The sequence below is a fragment of the Argiope bruennichi genome, chromosome 11 (genome assembly GCF_947563725.1).
Source record: "Argiope bruennichi chromosome 11, qqArgBrue1.1, whole genome shotgun sequence".
NCBI classification, from domain to species: Eukaryota; Metazoa; Arthropoda; class Arachnida; order Araneae; family Araneidae; genus Argiope; species Argiope bruennichi.
In genome coordinates this window covers 2,670,135-2,693,598 of record NC_079161.1, presented here as the reverse complement: position 1 = coordinate 2,693,598, position 23,464 = coordinate 2,670,135, and the positions used below count along the sequence as shown (strand labels likewise).

The following is a 23,464-nucleotide window of genomic DNA, read 5'->3' as shown; positions in this document are numbered from 1 at the left end:
AGTTGTTTTGCTTATTATAACACATGTATTCATATTTTTACATAAAATTGAAAATTTGTTAAATGAAGTGAAGAAAATTTATGTAATTTCAGTTGAGGTCATGTAGAATTATTAGCTATTGTTTTAATTATATGCAATACGAGCTATATGGCCCAAGAGCTAATAAGAAACAATACTTACTTTTTTTAAAGAAATTTTTTAACGAAAATTCAATATAGATATAGAGAGAATTAGATATAGGGAGAAAACCCATGGCTTACATTTGAACACATGAGAATTGACTTATTTAGTGGATTCGGATGTTGGGTAATTTTTGAAATTGAGAAGATTCCACATTTCGATTAAAGTGTTAAATATATTTTATCCTAATCTAATCTGCATTCTTGTGAATCAGAAACTCCAAATAAGCAATTGCTTCTTGTTTCTAAAGAAATATTTTAGGTGTATCATTTATTTGGTAGAATACATTTTAACCTATATCTGTTGAAACTATAGCATATATTAAAAAGTATACGAAATTTATAAAACTGTGTGACCGAATTAATTTTCATTTTTGAAAGTTTGCAGAAATTAACACATCATTGATTGAAAGTGCATAGATATTACATTTGAAGAAAAAAAATGGACATAAGACGGGATTTTACTAAATCTATGACTCTTAGAAATGATTTTGATATATGAAAGCATTTCTGTATGTCCTATCCAAACATGGTAACTAGGAGCCAAATCATCCCTCGTTTAAAATATTAAATATACAGCCTGATTGAAAACTATCAATCAAAATGAGTAATATTGATTAGTATTGCACGTGTTTGAATGTTGTAGAGAGGATAAAGATGTAAGACGAGTTACAAATGGATCTCTGGTTTAGAGAGTATTGAAATGATGAAAAAAATATTTTTCCTTTCCCAATAATACTTTTACCATTGAATATAAGATCATAAACAAATTTGGGACAGTGAGCATATAGCCGTAATCGACAATTACAGATTTGTTAGATTTTTCAACATCATCGCTAAGAATACAGAGTCTGAAAACCCGCTTTTAAATGTAGCAGATTAACAGATAAAAAAACATCTCAATTTAAACCTAAGTCATTAGGCTTCTCCTCATTCTTTTTCAGGATACTGTCAGAAGAGGATGAAATGGCTATGCATTTAAGGAAAAAAATCGACTAATAATGGCTTACTATTTCAATCGACAGCGTTTTCGGCATTTTAATGGATTTAGAATATTCATTTCTGAATTTCTGTACAGAGACGCTTATTCTCGGTTCGTTCGTCTCTATCTGCCGATACAATTTCTTTCGTCGTAAGACGTTGATAGTTATTGAATATAAAGAGTGTCACCTTTCAGTGGGGAGCCTATATGTGGCACATGCAAAAGTCCACTTTTCTCGTTAATAAGCACATTTACTGACGGCATAATAGAATATGATCTTCAGCAACTTCTTTTATTCCATTTTTCTCAGAAACATAACTCCGCGTCACATGCTAAATTAACTCGTTTATACTATAAACCAATATAATACAAACCATACAAATTAAAATTTTGAATTTATAAAAATTTAACATTTTTTCGAGGACTTTTTTTTTCAGTAACCTGAAATTATGAATTTTCATAATTTCTGTTAATTTCTGTACAATCGGTACAATTCTTATGTTATGAATGCAAAAATATTAAGAAGCTAAAGTGCAGCTTATTAAGGAAGTTTTTTCAGCCGAAATGTCATTAATACAATTTTTTTATGTTATCTTTCAATGAACAAACAGTTTTTAAATGTAAAAAAGGATTATTTTCATGTAATTTCTTACAGTTATTTTTTAGCTAAATGCAATTGAAATTGTACGATTCGCATTTTTGTTTGAAATCATCTGACAACGCTCACCTTCTCCACTTCCTGGACCACTTCCACCCATACCTGAGTCACCAAGTCCTGAATCATCTAAAATAGAATGAAAGTAGAAATTTATCATTTGTCATCTTATGCATAAAATTCAGGAAATTAATAAAGAATTAAATATTTTTAATAAACGGAAAATTATAATCCTTTTATCAAACGACTTTTACAATATACCAATGTCTATTGAAAAAATAATACTTTAGCAAGGCGATAAAGAAATCGCTTTTGAAATATATACGACATTTATTAAGTTGCGTTATTATCCATCAATGTATAGATTATCTAAGAAGCAGTTGCATTTCTTATTATAATATATGTATTCATATTTTTAAATAAAATTATAAATTTAATAAACGAAGAAAACTTAATTTCAGCTGAGGTCAGATAGAATTATTGATGACTGATTCAATCATGTGCAATATGAAATCTTTGATAAAAAAAATATCTTCTTTGATGAAATTTTCTTTATATAATCGCATTTTAATGAAAACTGAAGAGATAAGCCGAGTAAAATTTTGGCTTATGTCTGAAGACGTGCAAATTAACTGATTAAGTAGATTCGGATATTGGGTCATTTTTAAAACATGCAAGATTATTCCACATTCAATTAAAGACATAAATAATTTATTGCAGAAAAGATTGGATTTATATTGGATATTAGCGATTATATTACCTGAAGCAATGCCAGACGTGACAGAATTTGGGAACACTCCTGCATATCTCATCAAAACATGGTCTAAAAACTCAAAATAGCCCTTTTTTATAATATTAAATGGATTGAAGAAATTGATCATTATCACGGAAGTAAATATAATTCATTATCAACTGTTTAGATGTAACTGCTGTTACCGTGAGACTAACTGTCTCGGTCCACTATAGATTGACCATCCGTTTTGAAGGAGGGAAAAGAAATGTTGGTCGCTGAAATTTTTATTTTCTTATCTTTTACTATTGAAGTTAGTAGCAATGTTTAAATTTTGGCCAATTATCATTTTGTAATAATGAACAATTAATTCAGCGGAAGTCTTTCAAGGCATTCAAAGTTAAGAAGTCATTGGGTGAAAATTATTATTCATTTTCCGATTCTGACATTTAATCTACACTTATGAGACTTCGTAGAAAAGCTCTCATGTGGTCTTCTCATCATCCAACCTCATTTCTCAACGTAGTTCCAACCCTTTTGAAATCAGAACAGAAAATGATGCCATATTCTTGCTCCTTAAACAGCCAGACCAATAAATCCGCCTTTCCATTCCTATTACTCGGCAGTAATACATTTAAGTTTCAGGAATTCATTTTCAAAAGTTTATAATTTTAAATCGCCTGATTGTTCTTCCTATTTTTGAATTTAGTTATTTATTTTTAAACGCCAGTACAATGAAGGCCTGTACAAATTCGGTTGTTCCATATTCATTAGAGAAATGTTGGTTTCTATATTGGTTGTTATCCATTCCAGGGTATTATAAGATTCTTAGAAAATCTGAAAATATTCAGTATGATTCTTTAAGCCTAGAAGTTTTAGCATGAAATACATTCATTTTCCGTACATTTTTATGTTTTAAATTTAGAAATGAAATTTCAGTTTAATATTTCGCAAATTCATATAAGAAATCTGCCAAATACGCTCACCTCCTCCACTTCCTGAATCACCTCCACTTATTGAGGAAGCGTCTGATCCTGAATCACCTAAAATATAATATATTCTTGAATTTAATAATCTTTCAATTATTCAAAGAATACTTATTTTAACATAAAAAAATGTCCTTCTGTATGTTCGTAGGAGCTAATAGGGAATGAATAATAGTTGCAGCAGAACGGTGCATTTTCACCATATTTATTAACAGAAGATTGATTGTCTTGATTCATTTTAGTGATCCATTGGCCAACATACTGGGTATTAATGAATTCTTCCTTTCTCATTTTATAAAGAACTTTCGATATAATGTTTACACTAGAGCAATTTTTAAATATTTTACTCTATAAGCTTTAATACTTTGCCCTTTCTCTTACTTTTTGTTCATAAAACTGATGCATATATTTTTTCTCAGCTATCATAATTATATTCCGCATTTTTTTGTAGATTCTATGAACTATATTTACACCAATTTTAGTCTCTCTCATAAATAATATATTTATTACGCTAAGAGCTTATATATATCACCCTTCTTTTAGGTAGCAAATTCGTATTATTTGTAACCCAGATGGAGGTGTCAAAAATTAATTTCAACTATATTAAAAATCTAAATCAGCTAATGGAATATGATGAGTTGAATTACAAATGATATCATCTCTATGACATGTATCAAAATACCACGATTTTAAATTTGTTTATTTTTGAATTCAAATGGTCTCTCACCAACCACCAATGTGGATAAATTCCAGCGATTGATATAAAACAATGTGATATGCATTATTCATTCATTTTATAAATTTAATACAAAATGACTTACCGTAGCTGTAGTCTCCCGAACCAGAACCGGAAGCCCCAGATCCATCTGAACCATCAAACAAGAGGCCTACATGAAATACGTGTTATAATTATCATTTGTGCAATAGCTTAAATGAGAATTCAAGAAATACTAAAATTGGATGCAAAGAACATTGTATAATCCTTGCATTTATTGCCTTTCTTTCTCTCCTTATTAAGGTGATGTCTTCAAAAAGAAAAAGCTATTATTCCTATATAAACATAAAATTGTCTATTCATAATATAAAATAATTATCATTTAGAGTTTCACATGAAATGATGAAAATTCTGAACAAGTGTCATAATTTAAGATTCTATGTAAGCGCCTAAATTTCGTCATAGTTTTATTAGATCCATTCAGTCGTGTTTGATCTAATCTACATTACTATGAATCTATGGCTCCTAATAAACCAATGTTTCCATTTTTTAGAGAAATATGTTCGAAGTGTTATTCTTCTTTTAGATGTAATCTCAACCCAGATCTTTAAAACCGTACTTTGAAGAAATAAAATTCGACAAAACAATGTTTCAGAATTAAGTTGCCTTTTTAAAAAACTTACAAAAATTAATTTAAAAAAAAAGATATTTATTGTCAGAAAAATTTAGAAACTATATAAATTAAAACGGATATTTCAGAATATATTTTTTATAGAAAAGATTTTCATGACACCAATTTGTGAGCAAAACTCAAATCCATCCTTCGTTTAATACTTTAAATATACTTTCTTCTTGAAAACTGTCATTGAAATGTTGTTGTAGGTTCTATATTGCCAAGAAATACAGGAGGTGCAAAAATAAATGTCGAGCGAATTAAAGATTAACATGCAGTTCAGAGAAAGTGTAAAATGTCGGAGCTTCAACAATTTCATTTAACTATTACAATTATTGTTAAAGATATATCATTAATGAATAGATCACTGTCCCAATTTTATCATAATAAACTTTTATTATGGTGATAATTTTTCAACATCTGCAATTTAATTATATTGATTTCTTAAACCCACTTCTCAACTACAAACTGATTTCACTGGAAACAATATCTGGAGGAAAAAATGTCATCAGATTCCTCCCCTCTACCCCCATGGTATCCAACCTCAACGCCGGTAAATGATGAAATGGTGCCGCGAAGAGAATGTTATTGGATTCAATATATCTATTTCTGGATTCCTGTACATGCGCGCTTGTTCTCGATTTATTATTCTTTGTCTACGGATGCAATTTCTTTTGTCATAAAGCCCTGATAGTTAAGGAATCGTAAGTTTATCACCTTTCATTCGGGAGCCTGACTGTAAGACGAGCAAACCCCACTTTTCTCCTGAATATTCGTCTTCCGTTCACTAACATAGAATATGAAAGAACATCATCTTTAGATACTTCGTATTTCATTTTCCTATGAAACACATCTCCAGGTCACATGGTGAACTGAAGGGCGGTTTATAATATCATCTATTCCACTTAGAAATTTGACTGTATAATAAATTTTAACAGCTTTTGCACGAAGAATTTTTCTAATTTCAGTGATTCGCAAATTATGACTTTTGAAACTTTCTCTAAATAAATAAATCTCTAAATAATATAAATAATTCATGCGAAAAGCACTTAAACGAAATTTAAACCGCAGTGAAGAGAGAATACTCCAGAAGTTTTCTGTAGGCTCTTAATTAACTTGCTTTATGTTTCTAAACATAGATTTTTGTAATTACTTTTTACTTTCTTCCTAGTGTAATGTAATAGTTTCCTCATAGAGAGCAGTACAGAAATTCTGTACAAGTATACAATCGATGACAATATAAATATTTGAACATTTTCAAAGCCTATTTATCACTCAATTGCTTCTTTTTATTGAACAGATGATTTCTTATTAAATAAATTATGTATTATCGTTATATATTTATATAAAATTTAAATACAATAATTTTTAACAATTAATAATAATTGAATCATTAATACTGATTAATAAAATACAAAATAATAAATAATACTTTCCATAAAATATAAATAAACGTATTAAAGATTAAAAAAGTGGGGAAGCAATAAAGTACTGATTTGTTAAATTAAATTAAAAAGAGTTAAAAATAAAATTCTATTTTATATATATAATATATTTTTATAACTTTCATTCATATTTCGATTTTATTTTCCTTCATAATTTTTTAATCTTGACCTGTAAATATTTAAAAGAAAATTCTGTTTTTTAGCAATCTGTGAAAATTATTTTAATTATTGTTATTTATATAGCGCTCTCACTTATATAGTACTACTACTTGAAATTACTACACTAATTCATTTTTTATCCAGTAAAATTCGCGTATAAAAACCAAACTTCGTATAATGCTCTGCATTTCGCTGAAAGCAAATGAGTCATATTATCTATTTATTAAAAAAGAGAACTCTCAAAATTTTTAATAAACACTCACATTTTATTCTTTACAGATTTAAGCAAAAAAAATTAAATAGATGCGCTTAAATTACCCCCGGATACACTGAATCCTCTACCTAAACCGCCAAATCCACATGGGCCAACCAAGACAAAAATAATATGAATATTTGTTTTAGACAAAGAGCAAAAAAATAAAAAAATAAATAAATAAAAATAAACCTATTGAAATTTGTAGAAAAGACAACTGTGCCATGATTTCAGCATTTTTTTTATTCAGCATCTTTGTAGAAAATTGAAAATTTTGAATCGATTTTTTCATTTGTATTCATACCAGCAATAGTTCTAAAACGCCTTGAAAATGGATGATATGTTCATTCTTTTCAGAAAATACAATAAAATATTTTACTATTGTAATTATTAACAAAAACAAAAATATTGCTTTTTAGTATATAAAAAAACTTTTTTTTTTAAGTAATTTAAAATTTTTACTCACAGTTTTCTAATGATTATTTAAATATACGTTTAGGTACAATTTTATATACGGTTGAAATTAAATTTACTTTATTTCTAATTTGTTCATTAACATTCTTGCTTATTACCTGAGCCGGACTTCTTTGAATCTTTGATTTGTACTTTTTCATTTCATTTAAAGAAAAAAAAATTATTTTCACAATATTTTAAAGAAATCGTGAAACTTTTATTAATCTGATGTATTACAATCTGTACTTTAGACACATTAAAAAAATGCCTTTAAATTACCTGAGCTGTAATCACTGTAATCGTCCCCGGATCCATCCCCGCCTTCTCCATCTAAAACATAATTAATATAAATAATTCAAGCGAAAAGCACTTAAACGAAATTTAAACCAAAGTGAAGAGAGAATACTACAGAAGTTTTCTGTAGGCTCTTAATTAACTTGCTTTATGTTACTAAACATAGATTATTGTAATTACTTTTTACTTTCTTCCTCGTGTAGTGTAATAGCTTCCTCATGGAGAGCAGTACAGAAATTCTGTACAAGTGTACAATCGATGACAATATAAATATTTGAACATTTTCAAAACCTATTTATCACTCAATAGCTTTTTTTTATTGAATAGATGATTTCTTAGTAAATAAATTATGAATTATCTTTATATATTTAAATAAAAATTAAATACAATAATTTTTAGCATTTAATAATAATTGAATCATTAATACTGATTAATAAAATACAGAATAAAAAATAATACCTTTCATAAAATATAAAAAACTTTATTAAAGATCTACTGGTCAAAGAAAAAAGTGGGGAAGAAATAAAGTACTGATTTGTTAAATTAAATTAAAAAGAGTTAAAAATAAAATTCTATTCTATATATATATTATATTTTTATAACTTTCATTCATATTTCTATTTTATTTTCCTTCATAATTTTTTAACCTTGACCTCTAAATATTTGAAAGAAAATTCTGTTTTTTAGCAATCTGTGAAAATTATTTTAATAATTATTATTTATATAGCGCTCTCACTTATAGTACTACTACTTGAAACTACTACACTATTTCATTTATTATCCAGTAAAATTCGCGTATAAAAAACAAATTTCGTATAATGTTCTGCATTTCGCTTAATCAAATTATCTATTTATTAACAAAAAGAACTCTCAAAATTTTTAATAAACACCCACATTATATTCTTTACAGATTTAAGCAAAAACATTTAATAGGTACAATTAAATTACCCCTGGATACACTGGATCCTCCACCTAAACCACCAAATCCACATGGGCCAAACAAGACAAAAATAATATGAATATTTGTTTTAGACAAAGAGCAAAAAATTAAAAAAATTTTTTAAAAATAAACCTATTGAAATTTGTAGAAAAGACAACTGTGCTGTGATTTTAGCATTTTTTTATTCAGCATCTTTGTAGAAAAAGGAAAATTTCGAATCGATTTTTTTTCAGTTGCATTCATATATGCAATAGCTCTAAAACACCATAAAAATGGATGAAATGTTCATTCTTTTCAGAAAATACAATAAGATATTTTACTATTGTAAGTATAAACAAAAAAATACTGCTTTTTAGTATATAAAAAAAAATTTTAAAGTCATTTAAAATTTTTACTCATATGTCCACTTTCTGTGTGTTTAGGTTTAAATGAAAACTTTCATATTTTTATCATGAAGATCATAATAAAAATCTACTAACTTGCCGTATTTATTAGTAGAGAACACGTTTAAATCTCCCTAACATTAATTTTCGTATAAGGAACAAACAGCTTATGATTTTTTTAAATGTTTGATTATGCCTTTTATTTTTATTTTTAGAAATCGAAGTAATCAATTTTTAAAACAGAGAGGAAACTTTTATTCAACGTATGTATCAATCATTAGATCTGAGAACCTAAATTTAAAAAAGAATTTATTCGGATTACCTCCAGATCCACTGGAATCCCCACCTATGCCACCTAATCCACTCAAGTCACTTAAGTCAACTAAAAAACAGAAATATAAAATTCATTAATATTTCCTTTAAAAGAAAAGAAAAAAAATATATTTAGGCATTTCATGTAGTAAAGATGCGAGATTTTTCATTTGTACTTCATGGTTTCATTTTAATTAATTTCAAGCGCATAAACGAAACTTTTTTGAATAGAATTTTTTAACCTGTATGCACTGAAGTTTAGAAAATTTGCTCAAGTCTGCTTAATTAAGAATTAATTAGTAACCGATCTTAATTAAGAACATAATTAGTAACCGATCTTAATTAAGAACATAATTAGTAACCAATTAGTGAATTCCTTACAATTTTCAATGTAATAAAAAATTATGACATGTATAAAAGAATAAAGTGGAGAAATAAGTAAAAATTTTTTTTTAAATAATATGTATTTATTGAAGGAACCCAAACTTATTTGTGAATTAATTTTTGAAGAATTTGTATCTCTAATGTAGAATTATAAGACTAATATAATTCAAAATATAATATAATTCTAAGAATAACAATAAAAGTCCGATTTTTCCATCTTTTTTTATCATGAATAAAATTAGCAATAGATTACTGGATCTATGACACTGTGCATTTGAAAATAAGTATATTATTTTTTTGCATGTGTATAAGTAAATTATAAATATGCATTTTGTATTCATCTAAATCTACATGAGTGGTTGTGATAAAAGAGATAAATGAGCATAATTTACAAGTTAATATTAAATAAAGATTCAGATGTTGAAATTATAAAAAAAAATAATAAATCGTGTAAAAATATTTTTATAGCAAATATCGCCGACAGAAGAAAAACAAAAGAAAATAGAGAAATATAATTGTAATTAATGCATCGGCATCAATATTGAAAAATAATACAAAATTGTGTAAGCGAACTAAGCAATAAAATTTGTTTATCTCTCTTCTAAATATTAACCAGAATATGTATGTTTAAAAACCCATTACATTTTGACGCCAAACAGACGGAAACAAATCTAATTAACGAGTGACTGACGATTTATGTGCAAAAATATCAAAATAGTATATGGTCATTTAAAATACGAACACGTGCCAAATCTCAATCCCCAAGCACATGAAAATAAAACTGAATTTTTTTATAACTTAAACTTTATAAAAGTGGAATAAAAAATTAAAAACTTTTTGAAAAATATATTTGCATCTGATCAGTTTAAATCAAAAAGAACAAGTGAATTTTTGCAAGAGGTAATTTTTTAAATATATCTTATATGAAGTAAATATAGCATTATCAAGAAACAAAACATCAGAATCTTGACATATTTGAATTATTTTGACATTCTTTTTTGTCTAGCGTTTCTAAAATAATCTTCGGTGTTTCGAGTGAATATTTTACCCAGATTTGCATGCAAACATTTTTATCAAAAGAAAATTATTGTTTTAATAGATAAAATTTGGAATCCAGCTGTAAACTAGTCGGCGGGCTGAATTTTGCATTTTGGAAAAATCTATAAAAATGCTTTTTATTAAATAGTATTCATTTTATTAAATCATAATCATAAATAAAAAGAATGGTATCTCCGATCCTTTTTGGAAACACACTTTGAAAGATGTGATTATCTCTGCTCAAAATCGTTAAATGTGAGCAAAATTGTGAACATTCAGAGTACTCCTTTTACAAATATTAATTACATTTCACCAAAAAGCGGTTACTGTGTTAACATGAATCGGAAAAGGACAAAAGTCTGCTCGCATTATGATTTAACAAAGAACTATACAAAAGCAGCTAATGATTAATAAGTAAATGATAAATTTAAAAGACTACTAATCTAATTTTAAATCAATCATCTCCCACTTACATTATTACTTTATATAACTGATGAATAAAATTATAAATTTAATATATATGGAGTGAGATAGATTAAATTCCAAGCCATAAAATAATTGCAATTTTGAACTCACCTCCACTTAAAGATGACAAATCTGAAATACATAGAGAAAAATGAGAACATTAATTTCAAAGAAAAGCTATTTTTCTTGGTTTTTTCTAAAATGTTGTGAAACTTTAAATTAAATTCTTCATACTTTTATAAAAATTATAAATTTTCAAACTATTAATAATAGATATTGAACTCACCCAAGTTGGATAAATCTATATTACCTAAAATAGGATAATGTTGACAGTATTAAAATGAATTTTGTAAATGTAATTCATATAGACATTTTACATAATATTCAGATAAAGTATCAGATATAAAATAGAAATTTTAAATTCAGACTCACTTAAGTCAGATAGATCTAAATTTTTCAAAAAGAGAAGAGAGAATCAATTGCAATTTAAAATCAGTTTGACTATATTACAAAAAATGTTGAGAAATGTAATTCTTTGTAGTGCATACTTTTTAAGTTTCAAGAGATGTATAATAAATATTCATCAATTGACACTCACCCAATTTGGATAAATCAATGTTACCTAAAATTGGATATAATGAACAATATAAAACAAATCTTGTAAAATTTAATTCATATAGATATGTTTCATGATAATAAGATAAAAATTCAAATATGAAATGAAAATTTTTAATTTAAACTCACTTAGGTCAGACAAATCTGAAATTTCAAAAAAAGTAAATTGGGCATTAGTTAATAAATAAAATAAATTTGTACTTATTCAATTAAAATATAGAAAACATTATCACTTCGTAGCGCATATTTCTTAATTTTCAGGAAATTTATAGAAAATAATCAACAATTAATACAAGGCTTATTTATTTAAATATGAATTTCCAGAAATATATATTGAACAATATTATATCGCTTCCGAAAATTAATTCGGAAAATTATCTAATTCATGTAGTCTATTTTCATAGTATTTGCATTAAAGTGTGAAGTTGACACTAGAATTTGGACTCACCTAAATTAGACAAATCCAAGTTTCCTGAAAGTAGAAATGAATATTATATATCAAAAGAAAGCATTTTTCCCATTCTTTATTAAAACACAGAAAAGCATAAATAGAATTTTTTTTTCGTTTTGAAATATTGAATTCTTTAAAGTTTATTAATTTTGATTCAGCAAATCTATTTTTCGTGCTTTGGAAGGATAACTATGAAAATATCAAAAATTAAGTTTTCAAATTTATTAAAAAAGATTTTATAATAAACTTATTTATTTTTCATTATATTTCTATTAATATTCAAGTTACAAAAATTACTGGTTCTGTTATACCTGAAGTTAAAACAGTCAAATTTGATTTACTGTAAAAAGAGTAAAAACTTAAATCCGCATGGAATCAGTATTGATACGTTCAGCTTGAAACACAGCAAAGATTTTAAAATCCTATTTACGTAGTAATTCTTAATCATTTTTATGAAACGTTTCAGAAAAGGTTATTAGTAAGCAATTGGAAGAAATCTAACATCCTTAAATAATCCTACGAAAAATAACAGAAAGAAATGACTAAAATAATATTTAAATGAATTCATATTATAGAAATACCAATTTTGCTTATTTTAATTCACAAGTTTTAAAATTTCCAAATGAATATTTAAGCTTGATAAATGTTTTAATGAAATGAAAAATATCTTCCGATGGCCATCGACGCTACAGAAGTTGTTCTCACTGCATTGATACTGCACTCTCCTCGAACCACACATTTGATTGCCCAGCCATTTTGGCGAAGCTCTTCAAGATCCATCTCGATTCACTGCATCAACTCCTCTACTCTACTGAAGTTACTGATGTGGCCAAAGCCGTTTTATACACTTTTGGACAGATCAAATCCTATTGCACTACTGAACAAGACAACAATAACAACACATTTTTTAATGAATTATGAAATCGAAAAAAAATTATCTCGCCTCTAAATATGGCTTACGAAAAGCAGTTGATTTTAATAATTGCAAATAATGCTCATACGAATGCGAAATTTAAATTAGAAAAATAATGTCATATTGTCGCCTTGTTTTCGAGCACAAATGTCGGAAACAGCAGAAAGATTAATAGACTCATTGGTACCTCATCATGCCTATGTCGTTATACATCTATGGAAACTTCTTTTGCCATACGTAAGAATGCGAGATGATATTTGAAATAAAATGCTGAAACTTGATATATAATTGTATCAATACAATTGTAAGATCTTGGTGCCTTTTAGACCTAATGTTTCAAATCTTCCACTGTCTCTTTGTCCTTGTCATAATGCCATAATATTAATAACAACACGCTATTTAAACCTAGGTCAGAATCTAAAAAAGTGAGGGGAGTCAAATCGCAACAAATGATGATAGATGAAAAATGAAAAAAATATTAAATCATCGTAATTCTTAAATTTTACGAATTAAATGAATAACAGTACATTCATTTGAATTAGGAAAAATACCAATAGCTTATTTTTTCCGTTATTCGTATTTTCAGAATATTTTTGTCACGCTTGACTGATTGCGCAAGTAAAGAAAAATCTCGGGTGTTAGGAGGGAGAGAAAATGGCCACGTTGGTTTCATAATTACACTAAGAATGTCAAATAGCAAAAGTAAATCATACATAGCTCACCTCCATTTAATCCGGGCAAACTAGGGCCACTTCCATCTAAAAGAAAATTATTAATAAATCAGAATAATGTATTATTTTAGTATTTCGCTGACAATTTATAGACGCGCTGTAGGAGAAACCTTATCTCAATTTCAGGGTGATTAGTTTCTTCATTCCTGTACACCAAACCATGAATCTCCTTAGATATAAAATATAAAAAAGTGTGTAAAGAGATTCACGTTGAAAATTATACATTTCCTACACTTTTTTTTGGTCACTCTGGTATCATATATTTGCAACAAACTTAATTATTCTATTATATATTAAAACAATTATGTTCACACTTCGGCTTTATGAATAACTGTGATTTTCATTTATTTGTTCAATCAGATATTCAATGCTGTATATAAATACACCAGAAAAAAATCGGAAATTTAGATAGGATGGTTTGTATTTGGATAAGAATGAAGTCTAGGGTATAAGTCTTTTGCGAATATAATTGTGCACTTCTTTTATTGTTCAACTGGCACTGACTGCATTATTCCTATAACGTTACACCTAAATACAGAAAATTCTTCCAAATTTTGCAAATTAACGTATGTGCATCCCTTATATGCATGTTTTAATTTCGTTTTAGTGGAAGGTGATCACGTTGATCTGTAGAGAAATAAATAAAAGTGACGATTTGGATTGTCTTTTGTTTTTCAACAATATATATATTTATATATATACTCAGTGAAAGTTAAACCAGCAAAAATTTTGAATTTTACTTCATTACGGCCATATCAAGAAATAACATTTATCTTAAATTGCCTGATTTGCTGGTACGAATTTTCTCAATTAATTGTTTTGCGTTTTCGGAACAGTGTCATTATTCATAAATACCTGTTGCGCCATCCGAGTTTTAGGAGTGTAATTATTAAGCTAAGGAACTACGTTTTAACTTGCCCGTGTCCGATATTTACTAGAAATCGTCACCACGAGAATTTGACGAATTCCAGGTTGAAGACTTCAATTAAGTTGTAAAATATATTTTTAACATTACACCAGCCTGCAACAATTTCTTGTTTTAAAAGTAATAGATGTTTTTTATGTATTTTGGCATGTTTATTTCAAAAATAATATCACTTTTAACGTGTCACGTACAGTTTTTTTGAAAAGTAAGTTTTTTTAAATAAGTAAAAATACACAGATTTTTTGCGATTTGGATAGGATAAATTAATAAAGTATGTATGTTTATTTTTTTAAATAAATTCTGAAAACCTCTTACTTCATTGAAATTAAATAATACATTTATATTGAATAAATACTTATAATTGTATTTAAAAATTCCTTTATTTTAAAATGCAAAACATAGATGGCAGTACTGTCTTGCATTATATTTATTCTAAAAAAATTGTTCGTCAAATCAAAAGCAATCACGTTTGCAGTTGTTCTACTGTTTATGTTTTAATTTTCCTGTATTTCTTTATCGTTGAACTGTGCCCTTTTTATTGTGTTTCTCATATGGCGAGTAGTTCCCTGAAATGTTATAGCAGTCGGTCACAACAAATCCTGTCGATACTGCTACGTTCAGTGGTGGCGGGGTGGTCGGCTGTACGCAAGAAGAAGAAGAAGTTCCCTGAAATGTTGTGAGAATGATCGAAATTTATTTTGCTACATTTGTGGAGAATATATGTTAAAAAAACAATGAAATACGATCACTTCCTTCGTTAAGAAGGCCTACTTTTGGTACTTCGGTATGAAACTGGGCGACCAAGACAAATATTGGGAGCCGCATTTCACCTGTCGTTCCTGCGTAGAAAAGTTAAGAAATGGGATTAGGTAAGTGTTTATCTTTACCTTTTCGAATACCTATGGTATGGCTTGAAACGCAGAACCATGTGGATGATTGTTATTTCTGTTTGTGTAAAATTGCAGGATATAATAAGCGATCGGAATCAAACATTGTTTACCCAAATTTAAAGTCTGCTATAAGACCTGTAGCACATTGTGAAAATATTCCTGTCCCGACAGGACCTGAGGCTTTTGATAGTGCTAATATATCTGAAATCGAATGTGATGAAAAAGACTTGGATTTCACAGTGAAAAATGAAGTACCTGAAAAATTTAATGAAGCCGAATAAAATAACTTAATTCGTGATTTAGGTTTAACTAAAGAAAATGCAGAATTATTAAATTCTCGATTAAAAGAGAAAAATTTATTAACGACACATACGTCTTTTAGTTGATACAGGAATCGAGAAAAGCAATTTTTATCATTTTTCAAATATGATAACTTCTTGGTTTATTGTGCCTGGTTTGTTACATGAATTAGAAGATAATATTCCTTATAATCCGAATGATTAGTGACTATTTATAGATTCCTCAAAGAGGAGTCTAAAAGCAGTTTTATTGCATAACGAATCTAAACTTGCATCAGTTCCAGTTGCATATTCCGTTTTCATGAAAGAAACATATGAAAGTATGGAGATGCTTCTCACTAAAATAAAATACACTGAACACAAGTAGGCAATATGTGGTGACTTAAAGGTTATAGGTCTGTTTCTCGGGCAACAAAGTGGATTTATTAAATTCCCGTGCTTTATTTGTGAATGGGATAGCAGGGACAGAGAAAGTCATTGGATAAAAAAGATATGGCCTAAAAGACAAGAATGGATTCCTGGTAAGAGGAATATTTTAAATAAATATTTAATGGATCCACAAAATATTTTATTGCCCCCCACTTCATATAAAATTGGGACTCATAAAGCAGTTTGTGAAAGCTTTGGATAAAGGTGGAAAATGTTTTGAGTATCTTATATCGAAGTTCCCAAAAGGATCTAGCGCTAAAATTAAAGAAGGTATATTTGATGGAACACAAATAAAGAAATTAGTTAAAGATTCCAATTTTGAACAATGTAAAACAAATAGAGAGAAGCAGACTTGGGTTGCATTTAAAGATGTCGTAGAAGGGTTTTTGGGAAATGAGAGAAAAGAAAATTACAAAGAACTTGTAACTGAGTTATTACGTACTTATCATCTTTTGGGGTACAATATGAGCATTAAAATTCACTTCCTTTACTCACATTTGGAATACTTCCCAGACAATTTAGGAAAAATGAGTGACGAGCAAAGTGAAAGATTTAACCATTATATAAAGAAGATGGAACGCAGATATCAAAGACGGTGGGATGGCCGATTACTGTTGGTCTTTAAAAAGAGACAGTGATGTGGACCGTAAACGAAAAACCCGAAAAAGAAGCTTCTTGACTTCAAGAAAAACACAAAAGTTATCATAATATTGTAAATGAACAGCATTATTGTGTTTAGTTAATAGTAACTACAATTGCAACTGTATGCATTATACTGCATTTTGTTAATTTTTTCATCGTCATTTGTAAAAAAATTCCTTACGTGTTACATAAAATTTAGTTTGTATTTTGGAATGACATCATCATTGCTCATATAAATAAACTAAAAATTTACAAACAAGAATTTTTTTTTGTAGGCTGGTGTTTGGATTAATATAAAACACTCCATAGCTGAAATTGGGTGTGTTGTCTTTAGATTAGATTTGTAGACATGTATCGAAAACCTCCTTTTTTAGTAAGTTGAGAAACACAATTCTGGAATGCAAATTCGATTTTCGGACGCTATGCTGGGAATTGATCCTCAAAACGCTCGCAGAGGACCACACGACAGATTCAGCAAAAATGCTGAACACATGCCAAGGAATATTGTATTCCTATTTTTATACCAAACCGTTCAGTGACCAGAATGGTCACGGATACTGGGGTACAGGATTTTCTTCGGGAGATTAACTTTCTTAGAGAGCACGCGAGAATTTTATGTAAAGATTACTCCTACTGGGTCTTAAGGTAAACATCATTTCTGACGGCGTGATAAATGACGAGTTTAAGAAGCGATGCTCACTGCTATTAACAGCTGTTTCCTTTTGGCAGGTATTCCTGAATGGTGGACTTCCTGTTCGTACTCCTCTCATCACATTTTTCTATGGAACGAGCTGCTCAAAGGTTTTTTCAACTCCTTCGACGTTTTCTGAACGTTCATTCATGATGTAAGGAACAACTTTTGTAAAAGAAAAATGTTTTCTTTCATGAACAGCTTATTCATTTGTTCCGCATTAAGAATTCCATATTAAGAAAATTGAAGCAAATTTAGTTTACATTGCAACCCTATTCATAATCATGGCATTTAAAAACTGATGTAACATTTTTTCAGAAATTCATTGAATATGATATCAAAAATTCTTGCATTTGAATGTAATTCAATGTAGAAATATATTTCAATGAGGAATTTATTTATTTTTCAATAAATTTAATCACTATATCCAGATTGCCTGAAACTGAAAATTCTCAGTTAGCAAAATTTTACATGAATTTTCAAAGTACATTTACCTCCTCGACTTCCTGGCCCGCCTCCATCCATGCCCGAGGCACTTGAATCTGAGTCATCTAAATAGAATGAAAGTATGAAGTTAGCAATATATCATCTCATGAATAAATTTCATGCGATTTAACATGTAGATCGAAATATTCTACTTTTAATATGTGTAAAATTATAATTCTTTTTATTACTCTATATATATAGTATTACAAAATTAATTATTTTTTGGTAGCATTTTGGAAATAATAAATTTTAATTAGTCGGGGAATATATCAATAAGAAAATAGCAGCATGTTATTTACTTCGCATTGTGTTATTATGCTTCAAAGTGTTATAAAATATATAAGAAGTTTGAAATACTAGGAAGCAGTTGCTATTATTATTATAATTATGAAATAAAACACATATAGGCCAAATAATTAAAATTTTCAAACAGTTTTTATACAATTCATAACAGTTTTTTTAAGGAAATGAACATCAAGTCAATTTACTAGGGACAGATCTTTTTTTTTCTTTTTTCTTTTGACGAAATGCATAATTGTAAACATGTAGAATTGCGCAGAACAGTTTTTTTTTTACTTGCACCTTTATATTGATTTATAAATTGTTTATTTTGAATTTTGGGGGCAATGAAATTGTAGCAAAGCTATCGGAATCAAATATCCGATATTTACTAATCATGTTTTAAAATTCTTTATTTTTTACAATGCTAAACAATAGCATATAACTGTAATATATATGAAGAAACATTAAAAAAATCGATGTTTTTATTATATTTCATCGTTACAGAAATGCTGGTAAGAATGACTGAGCAGTTTAAATTCCTCTTTTTTCTAACATGCAATTATTCTATTTCCAATATTCTTCTTAATATATTTATTTAGATATTTGTATTAAATAATTTTTGACCCAAGTTATAACTTACAAAATCTAAAATTTTTTCTTATTTAAAGATAAATGACTTCATGTATGCTATTGATTCTATGGACACATCCAAACTTATTTATCGATTACATGTTTTATATTTACATTTCTATTTATCATTATCGTCAATACAACAATTCTCGATACGTATTTATAATAGCAAAAGCCTGTCTTTCGATAGATATGTTTCTGTTACTTGAGGATCCCCAGAATACGTTAGAAAATAAATATTTCTCTGTTGAATAGCTAAATTAGACAGTTGAGTTCCTGTTCTTTAGTTGATGTGGTTTATTATTAACTTATGAAACCAGAAGCATCAAAACTTGAAGCGCGTTTATTGTGAATTGAAATAGGGTCTCTATCAATGGACAATATATAATAGTTTAAACATAAATCCATCCCCCTGTAGTTATCAAATTCATTATTTTTTTAAAATTGTATTCTCAGTGCAAATTAATTTACTGTAGGTGTAAACACCCGAGCCATTTCTGGCGCCGCCTGATGTACCAGATCCACTTGATTGAAAATATTTGAAAGATCTTATATTCATGTAAAAGATAAAACAGAATCCCTAAATGAATAAACTTGTGCGTCACGGATATTGAATGAATAATGATTACATTTGTTATCTTCGTCACCTGCTGATGAATATGCTCTGAGAAAACCCGGACGATGAGCTCTATAATAACAGCAAAAGTGGACTCTTGGTAACATGAAATATTTACTTCTTACATCTTTGCATAAATAAATTACATCTTTGCATAGCTTTGAGTTTGCTTAAAGGAATTAAAACTTGATAAAACGTAACGAAATATCAACTAAGATCTAATAAAATAAAAGACGAACTATTTAGTCGCATGCAATAAGGATTATATGTCTCAATAACTGATAATGAAGCAAAGTCCCCAATCTATAAAAAAATATTTCTTGGTATATATATATATTTTTTTTTTTGGATGGAAATGCAATACATACACAGATATAAAAAAAAGTTTATTTAAACTTTATTAAAACTAATTTTTGGGTTTTTTTTAAAAAATGAGTATATTGTTCTACGCGTTAGGTCAATTTTAAATACACGTATATATTAAAATACGTAATGCTACAATCGATTGAAGATAAAAAATAGAAGGTATATTTTCCTCAGAAAATAGGAAAATTGGACAAGATATTACTGGTTATACTATCTATAGCAATGAATCTCGTGAACAAATTTAGAAATATTTCCCATGTTTAATCCAAAAGCAAGCTTTGAAAGTTGAAATTAACACATGTCTAAAGTATTAAATGCTGGAAGCAATCGATCTCTATCACAGGAGTAATTTAGATTCAGCATAAACTGACTCATTGAATGCATGTTGCCAGGAAGCTAGAGGCGCGCGTCTAGTTTGGATTGGCCATTCGTTTTGAATGAGTGAAATTGTGGTATTTTCATTTCTTTCAACTTCCTCCCTCACTATTAAAACTTCGGACACTGGTCAATTCGTTATAAGGGATAATCATTGCAATGAAAGTTTTTAAATAACTTCATTGCTGAGAAGTGTTTTGTTGAGAAGTCATGTTCACTCTCCGAGTTTTAATCTACATTTACAAGACATCGTAGAAAAGCTCTTCATCTTTCACTCTCTTTCATTGTCATTATCAGAGCAATAACTTTATTGAAATCATAGAAGCATGTGGTACTGAATTTCTTTTCCTTTAATCCCCGGACAAAAGAATCTAACTTCCCCTTCCGGCTAGCAGCAGTAATATTTTTAAAAACCAGTTAATCAACAATTTTCAATCTCGTTAAAAGTATGAAAACTTTAATAACTGAATAATACAATCTTTTAAAATTCAGTCTTCTAAAAATGCTTGATAAGTCATCATTATCACAACTCGACAACTATTCATTCTAGACTGGCAGTGGAACCTTAAGAGCCTATGCGTGAACCATATAAACCTGATTGGTACAAAAAATATTTATCTCAACTTAAAATATAAATGAATAATATTTTCAACAGAATAGCTCAATCCAGCATAAAAATTACTAATTGAAAGTTTATGTTGGTTCTTGTTGGTGAGTAAATCGTCAGGATGAGTTAGAATTGAACATTCCCATTCTAATCGAAAAAAGAAATCTTAAATAGTTGATTTACTTTAGCAATTGTTAAATGTTTTGTCCTATAAACTTTATTGTACGGTTTGGTTTACATTATTGCTATTCATAATGATAACGCAGTTTTTAAAAACACGGTAAATTACTTTTTTTTTCATATGTTAATAGAATTATATTCCATACCTTTCTACGAATGGCATGTTTCACATCTACATAAATTTATGTCAGAATTATAAATAGTCTACTTATTTCGCTAATTATTTATACACATAAATCCTTCATGTAGATGGCAGAGTTCCTATTTCTTTTATGACTGGTATCACCATGACACATAAAGAAAGAATGGTAAAAACAGTAAATCTCTGTAGAAATGCCAAATGAGTTTAATTACAAATCATTTCTACTCAATGATATAAACTCAGAAAATCACAATATCATGAATGAAAACATTTTTATATTTGAGCTCCATTGAGCTCTCACAATTTGTTGGGGAGGAAAATTCCTACGATTAACGTCAATCAATTTAACAATTATGATTTTAATTACTATTTTATAAATATTCTTCTTACAACACAAAATAACTTACAGTCGCTGTAGTCTCCCGAACCAGAGCCGGAAGCCCCAGATCCACCTGAGCCACCAGACAAGAGACCTATATGAGAATACTTGTTATAATTATCATGTGTGTAATTGCTTAAATGAGAATTCAAGAAAGGTTAATATTTAAAATCAAAGAACATTGAATAATCTTTGCATTTATTGACTTTCTGGATGATTTCTGTATGAACATAAAAATGTATTTTTATAAGCAAAAATAATTGTCTTTTTGAATTAAATGAAATTCTAAACTTTAGTTTAGTATTCTTAGTTTAGGATTCTGTGTAACTAGCTGAAATTTCGGCTAAGAATAATTTCTTGAAGAATGGATGGTAAATCGATTCAGTCGTATTGGATGTAATCTCCATTCCTGCGACCCAACAGGTCGTAATAAGCCATTGTTTCCAGTTTCAGAAGAAATATTTTAGATTTCTTACTTATTTGGCAGAATAAGTTTTAACTCGTATCTATTGATACTATAATATTTATTTTACGAAAAAATGTTACCTTATTAAATTCAAATTTTGAATTTTTTTAAAAATTAATACATTATTCATTAAAAGTAAATACACTCATGTCCAAAATTAAGGCCACAAAAATATTTTTCAAAGTAATTATAAATGACTACCAGTAAATTTTAAACAAATTATATTTTATATATTGTGAAGGGCCGGTAACACGATATTAACCTTTGTTGTGGGAAAAAATGTTGTTTAGCTTTAGTTTTTGAGGAACTACTGAAATTAGACCGTTTAGGCATTTGGAAATTTTGCCTGCAATTTTGTGAATATTGCATTGAAACAAAAAATTTAACCTGTTTCCATTGAGAAGGAGTTCTCATAATCGTTTAGACGACTCCTTGAGATGGCCAGCCGTTGGCAGGCTTGAAGCTGGGCAGTCTCAAGCGGAGGTGGCTCGATGGTTACAAGTAGCACCGAAAGTGGTATTCAGGCTGTGGAATCAATTCCAAACAAGTGGTACTGTAACAAGGAAGGCCGGCCAAGACTGGCACAGAGCAACGACGCCTGCATAGGATCGCTATTTGGCATTAAGCGCACGACGGCATAGGTCGATAACCGCTCCTCGACTTGCTCGTGACCTTGCTGCTGCGTCTGGAATAAGAATTTCCAGACAAACAGTATGCATACGTCTAGCAGAGAGGGCTCTTTATGCCCGGCGACCAGTTGAGTGCGTCCCTTTGACTGCATCCAACAGAAAGGCTCGATTGCTGGGGTGCCGAACACATCAGACTTGGGCACAGCAAGAATGGGGACGTGTTCTTTTCAGTGATGAGTCGAGATTCACCACACAGTGTGAAACTCGTTGAATCTTCATCTGAAGAGAGCGAGGAGCTCACTATCATCCCTCCTACGTAAGATAAATCGACAGATTTGGTGGCAGAGAAATTCTTGTATGAGCTGGCATAATGTTGGGCAGTCGCACATCACTGCACGTCTTCGATGGGGGTACTGTCAATGTATATCGCTATATGGATGAGATCCTTAAAGCCTATGTGAGGTTGTTCCGGGGTGCTTTTGGCCCAGACTTCATGTTTATGGACGATAACGCGCGTCCACACAGAGCCCAGATCGTTGATGATTTTCTTGAGGAAGAGAATATTCGACGTATGAACTTACTCTCGAGGTCTCCGTATCTCATTCCTATTGAACACGTTTGGGATGGTCTCGGAAGAGCCATTGCACAGCGTAATCATTCTCTTAATACACCTC

The 23,464-nt window shown here is 29.0% G+C and overlaps 1 protein-coding gene across 50 annotated transcripts in view; it reads right to left on the bottom strand.

Moving 5' to 3' along the window:
* The window catches only part of LOC129957578 (uncharacterized PE-PGRS family protein PE_PGRS54-like), a 173,601-nt gene that overhangs the window by 53,848 nt on the left and 96,289 nt on the right, over positions 1-23,464 (bottom strand). For 47 of the 50 annotated variants that reach the window (XM_056069970.1, XM_056069994.1, XM_056069966.1 and 44 more), the window contains 14 exons: positions 21,724-21,789; positions 18,127-18,183; positions 13,748-13,783; positions 12,110-12,133; positions 11,791-11,805; positions 11,645-11,668; positions 11,479-11,493; positions 11,333-11,356; positions 11,158-11,178; positions 9,170-9,229; positions 7,510-7,560; positions 4,354-4,419; positions 3,533-3,589; positions 1,889-1,945 (listed from right to left, as the gene is read on the bottom strand). In XM_056069970.1, the coding sequence (XP_055925945.1) occupies positions 1,889-1,945; positions 3,533-3,589; positions 4,354-4,419; positions 7,510-7,560; positions 9,170-9,229; positions 11,158-11,178; positions 11,333-11,356; positions 11,479-11,493; positions 11,645-11,668; positions 11,791-11,805; positions 12,110-12,133; positions 13,748-13,783; positions 18,127-18,183; positions 21,724-21,789 (573 nt within the window). The remainder of the gene's footprint in view (positions 1-1,888; positions 1,946-3,532; positions 3,590-4,353; positions 4,420-7,509; positions 7,561-9,169; positions 9,230-11,157; positions 11,179-11,332; positions 11,357-11,478; positions 11,494-11,644; positions 11,669-11,790; positions 11,806-12,109; positions 12,134-13,747; positions 13,784-18,126; positions 18,184-21,723; positions 21,790-23,464) is intronic. The other 3 variants (XM_056069967.1, XM_056069988.1, XM_056069946.1) reach the window with 2 other exon arrangements.